This window comes from Thamnophis sirtalis, unplaced genomic scaffold (assembly GCF_051295495.1).
Source record: "Thamnophis sirtalis isolate CommonGarterSnake01/CBP01778 unplaced genomic scaffold, rThaSir2_p1.2 scaffold_11, whole genome shotgun sequence".
Lineage (NCBI taxonomy): Eukaryota > Metazoa > Chordata > Lepidosauria > Squamata > Natricidae > Thamnophis > Thamnophis sirtalis.
This window is the reverse complement of record NW_028261391.1, coordinates 4,628,066-4,635,403: the sequence shown is the minus strand read 5'-3', so window position 1 is coordinate 4,635,403 and position 7,338 is coordinate 4,628,066. Positions and strand designations below refer to the sequence as shown.

At 50.5% G+C, this 7,338-nt stretch overlaps 1 protein-coding gene across 3 annotated transcripts in view; it reads left to right on the top strand.

The window, feature by feature from the left end:
* Window positions 1–1,724: 1,724 nt before the first annotated feature.
* The window catches only part of ABCC5 (ATP binding cassette subfamily C member 5), a 65,609-nt gene continuing 59,995 nt past the window's right edge, over window positions 1,725–7,338 (top strand). For all 3 annotated transcript variants that reach the window (XM_087725089.1, XM_087725088.1, XM_087725094.1), the window contains exons 1-2: window positions 1,725–1,852; window positions 6,606–6,786. In XM_087725089.1, coding sequence (XP_087581215.1) covers window positions 6,658–6,786 — 129 coding nt within the window. In that variant the 5' untranslated portion in view covers window positions 1,725–1,852; window positions 6,606–6,657. The remainder of the gene's footprint in view (window positions 1,853–6,605; window positions 6,787–7,338) is intronic.

Here is a 7,338-nt window from a genome sequence, read left to right as displayed (position 1 = left end):
GCATCTTAGCACCTCCGCGAGCCTCCGCGATGCTCCAGCTGCTCAGCGGAGCATTGGGCAGGCGCTGTACATGCTGTGTTTATGCACGGAGGACTTAAAAGACCGGTAAGGAGTTCGGGCGGGCGAGTGGGCCCTCCGGAGCACCGTACCGGAACGGTATGTGGTGCTCCGGGCTGGCTCCGGTACGCCCATAGCGGGGCGTACCGTCTGCAACCCACCACTGTGCTCAGTGTCACTTTTGTGATATGGGCGACTGTATCAATTTGATAAATTAAATTAAACAGATGAAAGCAGGGCAGCGGTTCTTGGATAACTGGCCGGGTGCAACTTCTTTTCTGAAAAGGGGAACGAACCAGCTTCTTGGTGTCAATCAGAAAGGTCGGTGGTTGGAATCCCTAGTACAGGTCTTCTGTGTGAGCAGTGGGGTCGGCCTAGATGACCTCCAAGGTCCCTTCCAACACTGTTAAAGTGGGACCCTCCCCATCAGTGCACATGACCCAGGATTTGGGGTGGACGTGCCCATTGGGATTAAAGGGACCAGGCCAAGCTGGCAGGCGCTACAGCACATCTGTCTGTCTGTCTGTCTGTCTGTCTGTCTGTCTGTCTGTCTGTCTGTCTATCTATCTATCTATCTATCTATCTATCTATCTATCTATCTATCTATCTATCTATCTATCTATCTATAAATGATAACAATCAACCAGTCAGTCGTCTGTCTGTCTGTCTGTCTGTCTGTCTGTCTGTCTGTCTGTCTGTCTGTCTGTCTATCTATCTATCTATCTATCTATCTATCTATAAATGATAACAATCAACCAGTCAGTCGTCAGTCAGTCAGTCAGTCAGTCAGTCAGTCAGTCAGTCAGTCAGTCAGTCAGTCTGTCTGTCTGTCTGTCTGTCTGTCTATCTATCTATCTATCTATCTATCTATCTATCTATCTATCTATCTATCTATCTATCTATCTATCTATCTATCTATCTATCTATCTATCTATCTATCTATCTATCTATCTATAAATGATAACAATCAACCAGTCAGTCAGTCAGTCAGTCAGTCAGTCAGTCAGTCAGTCAGTCAGTCAGTCAGTCAGTCAGTCAGTCTGTCTGTCTGTCTGTCTGTCTGTCTGTCTATCTATCTATCTATCTATAAATGATAACAATCAACCAATGGAACGGAAGTTGCCTTTAGAAGTTCAGTGCCTTCATCCCTGGAAGCTTTCAAGAAGAGGCTGGACTGCCATCTGTCAGAAATGGTGTTGCCCTGCCCTGCTTGGGCGGGTGTGTGTGTTGGACTAGATGACCTCCAATGTCCCTTCCAACGCTATTATTCTATATTCAATGGAACAGAAGTTGGCTTCGAAAGTTGTGGGAGTTTCATCCCTGGGAGCTTTCAAGAAGATATTGGACTGCCATGTGTCAGAAATAGTGTAGAGTCTCCTGCTTGGGCGGATGGGGGGTGGAGGTGGACTAGATGACCTCCAAGGTCCCTTCCAATTCAACTCTGTTCCTCTGTAAATCATACAGCACCGGCGATTCAGGAGGAGGGGCACAGCCGGTATAAGGGAGGGGGGGAGGAAGAGGAGGAAGGCGGGGAGTATGCAAATGATCAGGCTGTGCCCAAAGCCTGATGGGAGACGTAGTCCTCCCCTCGGGCGGCGCCGAGACCCTCGCAGAGGGTGCGGACTACCGTTCCCGTCCAGCGAGGGAGGGGGAGGCGGCCTCTGTGATTGCTCGGCCAGGATGCCCGCGCAGGCGCACTGCGGCCGGTTGCGACAGAGGAGCCGCTTGAAGGTCTTGCTTGCCTGGCTGCTTCCTCCGCCGCAGCCGCCGAGCTGGAGCGCAGCCGCTGGAGCAGGTAAGGGTGGGGAGGGGGCGCCTGCACGACTCGGCTCCGGGGACGGGGGGGGCTTGTCGCGCCCCGCGGTGAAGCTAGGGCAGGGTGGGGGAAGAGGGGAGGGAGGGGGATGCTCAGTGAGGAGGGGGCGTCCCAGAGAGGCTCAAGGGGGAGGCAGGGGGGCTGTAATCGAGAAGCCTTGGACGAGGTGGGGGGGCGCTTTCACTGGCTTGCCCTAAACCCCCTCCCCTTGCTTTCCAAGGATTTTAGACTCCAGCGCCCATCATCCGCAGCCAAAGCCAAAGCTGCCTTTTTTGAAGATGGGGAGGGGGATCCTCAGTGAGGAGGGGGCGTCCCAGAGGGACTCAAGGGGGATGCAAGTAGGTTGTGATTCAGAAGCCTTGGCCGAGGGGGGGGGCGCTTTCACTGCCTTGCCCTAAACCCCTTCCCCTGGCTTTCCAAGGATTTTAGACTCCAGCGCCCATCATCCGCAGCCAAAGCGAAAGCTGCCTTTGTTGAAGATGAGGAGGGTGGGGGTGATGGAGGGAGGGGGATCCTCAGTGAGGAGGGGGCAGCTCGAGGAGGAGGCAGGGGGGATGTGATCTAGAAGCCTTGATTGGGGGGGGGGGGGCTTTCACTGGCTTGCCTTGACACCCCTCCTCGCTTTCCAAAGATTTTGGACTCCAGCGCCCATCCTCCGCGGCCAAAGCTGCCTTTGTTGAAGATGAGGAGGGAGGAGGGGGAGATTCTGCAGGCGGTGGAGGTGGTCAGGCTGTCCCCCTCCCCTTTTCCTCTTGCGAAGAGCTGGGCGGGGAAGGGGGGGGTCTGAATGGGAAAGTGTGGGTGCTTTGCAACGGTGTGTGTGTGTGTTTGTGTACCGACTCACCCCACTCCCAGCCTACCTGCCCGACAGACAGCCCCTTTCTTTCCACCGCCCGCCGGGCTCCCACTGCCCCCCACCCCTCTCCGGTGGATGCCGCTTTCCCCGTCCCTGCTGGTCCCGCTTGACTTGGGGGCTTGGGGAGGGGGGCAGGAGATCCGCTGCAAACCTCCTGAGAAGGCCTGGCAAAAGGGTCCTCCCCCCCCTCCCCAGTTGGGGTGGGTGGATAAGACTGAAGGAGAGGCAGCCGCTACTGGGACACCGCCTTGAAAGGTAAACATCCCATTCCCACCTCTGCACAGGCGGATAGGCCTAATCAGAGCAGAATTTTATCTCGTTATCTCTGATCTCTGTCTCTACATCTCTATATCTCTCTATCTTTGCCTGTCTCTCTATTTCTGTCTCTCTCTCTCTACCTTCCTGCCTAACCACATAGCGCTCTCTCTCTTTCTTTCTCTCCATCCATCTGTCTTCCTACCTATCTACCTACATCTCTTTTTCTCTCCCCCTCTTTCTCTGTCTCCCTCTGTTTCTCTCTCTCTATCCCTCTCTCCTATCTATCTATCATCTATCTATCTATCTATCTATCTACCTACCTACCTACCTACCTACCTACCTACCTACCTACCTACCTACCTACCTACCTACCTACCTACCTACCTACCTACCTATCTATCTATCTATCTATCTATCTATCTATCTATCTATCTATCTTATCCATCCACCCACCCACCTACCTACCTACCTACCTTCCTATCAAATTGTATCTCTCCTTCTCTGTCTCTCTCTCTCTCCCCCTCTCCTATCTATCTATCTATCTATCTGTCTGTCTGTCTGTCTGTCTATCTATCTATCTATCTATCTATCTATCTATCTATCTATCTATCTATCTATCTATCTATCTATCTATCTATCTATCTATCTATCTATCTCATCCATCTATCCATCCATTCATCCCATCCACCCACCCACCCACCCACCCACCTACCTACCTACCTACCTACCTACCTACCTACCTACCAAACTATATCTCTCCCTCTATCTCTGTCTCCCTCTGTCTCTCTGTCTACCTACCTACCTACATCTCTCTCTCTCCATCATCCATCCATCCACCCACCCACCCATCTATCATCTAACCTATTAACCACTCATCGCCCTCAGAATAGCATATTTTGTATTTGGGGGGGGGGGCGGGTGAGGAGGGAAGTCTGTTCTGATTCCCCTTGCCTGGAAATGTGTGAAAATCTGCCAAAGAGGAGTGTGTAGTTAAATGTATGCCTGGAAGGAGGTGAAAATAATAATAATAATAATCTAAAAACAAGGGTGGAAGAGTGGATCGACAGGCTGGAAAACCCTCCCCCCCCCGCCTTCCTTGGTTTACCGGCCGTGGTTTCTTCCCCCTTCCTGCAAAAGCTGCCTAGAAACAGGTGAGCAATAGGTCACCCCCTGCTCTTGTTTCCCGGATCCCAAAAGGATGCTTGGCGATGGGGATGGCTGGTCGGCTGTTTGCAGGTGGGCCCTACAGAGGGTGCTGCAAACAAGGGAAAGGATGAAGCGGCAGGCAGGAGGTGCCTCGCTAAGGCCTTTCTGCTTGATGCCAAGCCATTATGTAAGGAAGGCATCTCGTGCCACCACGGAGGGGAACGGGAAGGATCCATAAAGCCCCTGTGGCGTGAAGAGTACGGAATGACTTCATCAAGCAGTAACTGGCATCTGATACGATAATGGCTCTCACTTAACTGTTTTAAAACAAGGGTGTTTTTTTTTTAAAAAAAAAAACATTTGCAAAGCTTTTTGTTATTTGCAGAAAGAGGAACCTGACCTCACGGTGGCGACAGAATTTTGCTGAATCATGCAGCCCGAAACTATTTTTTCCCCCCTCCTCTCCTTCTGTTGTAGTGAGGCATAAAACACAAAAGGCAACACCGCCGGGTGACGTAGAAGATACAAGGCAGGATGATTGGGCATTAAGGAAAAGAAAGAAAGGAGAAAGAAAGGAAGAAAGTAGCACAGGAGGGGGAAAACCACTGACACTTAAGGAACCATTGTTTTGATCTTTAATGTTCTCTGTTAGCTCTACACCAGAGGTCTTCAAATTTGGCAACTTTTAAGACTCGTGGACTTTAACTGCTGGCAGGAGAATTTTGGGAGTTGAAGTCCACAAGTCTTAAAAGTTGCCAAGTTTGGGGACCTCTGTTCTACGCAATCCAGAGACAGACTGTATTTAACACAGCGAGCTCCATGGGACTGTCTCTTAGATGTGTCGGAGGTACTTGTACTTGCCTTGGGAAGGCCACACTTGGAATACGGCATTCAGTTTTGGTCGCCACGATGTAGAAAAGATGTGGGGACTCTAGAAAGAGGGCAGAGAAGAGCAATGAAGATGATTAGGGGACTTGAGGATAAAACATATGAAGAACGGTTGCAGGAACTGGGGATGTCTAGTTTAATGAAAAGAAGGACTAGGGGAGATATGATAGCAGTGTTCCAATATCTCAGGGGTTGCCACAAAGAAGAGGGAGTCAAGCTATTCTCCAAAGCACCTGAGGGCAGAACAAGAAGCAATGGGTGGAAACTAATCAAGGAGAGAAGCAACTTAGAACTGAGGAGAAATTTCCTGACAGTGAGGACAATTTATCAGTGGAACAGAAGTTGCCTCCAGAAGTTGTGAATGCCCCAACACTGGAAGTCTTTAAGAAGATGTTGGATAGCCATTTATCTGAAACGGTATAGGGTTTCCTGCCTAAGCAGGGGGTTGGACTAGAAGACCTCCAAGGTCCCTTCCAACTCTGCTATTGTATATTGTAAAGAAACTGGACAGCCATTTGTCTGGGATGTTAGAGAGCAGTTATGGCTAACCTTTCTGTTGTCATGTGCCAAAAGAGCACATGTGCGCATGCAATAGCGTGTGTGTGTGTGTGTACCCGCCCGCACTCATAATGCAATGCGTGTGTCACTCCCCCGTGCGCTGTTTTGGGCCTAGTTAGGCCTCCCTATAGCCTCATGGAAGCAAAAATAGGCGTAGGGTGTGTGTGCGCACCGCATCCTCCCCCCGCCCCGTGCCTCGTTTTGGGCCTAGTAGGCCTCTATGCAGCCTCTTAGGAGCAAAGATAGGCTACAACACCCCCCCCCCCCGCACGCCCTTTCTCTCCCCCCCACCTCACGCATGCCTGTGCAACCCCCTGACCACCCACACATGCGTGCGTGTCTCACACGCGCCCCGTGCATGTGCGCAGAGACCTGAAAGTCAGCTGGAGCAGTGGAGCTGAGCTGAGCATGCCTCCTGTGGCAGGCGTCCCATCACGGGTGTAGGGTCTCCTGCTTGAGCAGGGGGCTGGACTAGAAGACCTCCAAGGTTCCTTCCAGCTGTGTTATTCTGTTCTTTTCCCCCAACACCCCCTCCTCTCCCAGGCTGCAAACAGCTTCGTTTTTAAAAACGCAATGACAGTCTTTTCTTTCCTTTTTTCCTTCTCGACTTCCTGGTCTTTAAGGCCTCCTTGCTTGCCTAGATCCCAGATTATTGTTGATCTCTGTGCTTGCCAAATACATAGATTACTATCTAGAGTGGATGTCTCTTTAAGTCTGTTGAGAAAAGGCGTCGTAGCACGGAGCTGAAGTATCTGCTTGGGCTTTCTTAGGACTAAGAGGTGGTTTTTCCTCCTTTCGGGATTATCTGGGGTCACTGGTGACAGGAATTCATCTGAAGTAGCATCCCTTCTGCCAGGGCTGGTGGAAGTACAGTAGGCAGGCCATATTTGGGAATCGGGTTACAAAGCTGTAATCTAAGCCCGGGTTTCAGGACATCCGTTTTAAGAAGGGAGAGACAGAGAGCAGCAGATGTCCTCCCGTAATAATTCCTTTTTCTCTTTTGTTTCTTCCCCCCCGCCTCCGCAGGGTTTTCCGAGTGGCGAAATATATTTGTTAACCCTGGCGTTTACAGAAAAAGATGAAAGATATCGATCTAGGGAAAGAGTATGTGATACCCAGCCCCGGGTATAGAAATATCAGGGAGAGAAATAGCCTGAATCAACGCGCAGGACAAGATGGGATGAAGTTCCGGCAAGAGAAATACAAGGTAAGTCTCAAGGGCTGCTTTTCAAAGCGCATTTTATCCATGAGCTCAAAGGCGGCTGGGGAATCCTCCTCCTTGTGACCCCCCCAAAAAGAGGAATCCCGTGGAATAGGTCATGCTGAGAAAGAGAGACCAGCCCCAAAACCCTGAAGGGAGTGAGGATAAAAGCCGATGCCTTTGCTAGTCTTTTAACACGGTAACCACTAACCACGCTGCCTCGGACACCAAGCGCTTGACTGAATTGCATAATGTATAATTGATATAATTCTGTGTTACATAAACAGTGAGCGCATGACCTTCCACTATAATCGTAGAGCGTAATCGGCTTCATGTTTTAAATGCCAATCAGTGAAAAGGAGATTGATTTGCTGTGGAAGCAAGTCTAGAGGGAGAGACAGAGAGAGACAGAGAGAGAGAGACAGAGAGAGAGGGAGACAGAGACAGAGAGACACACAGAGACAGATAGACAGAGAGAGACAGAGATATTATATATAGAGAGAGACAGAGAGAGAGACAGAGAGAGACAGAGATATTATATATAGAGAGAGAAAGAGA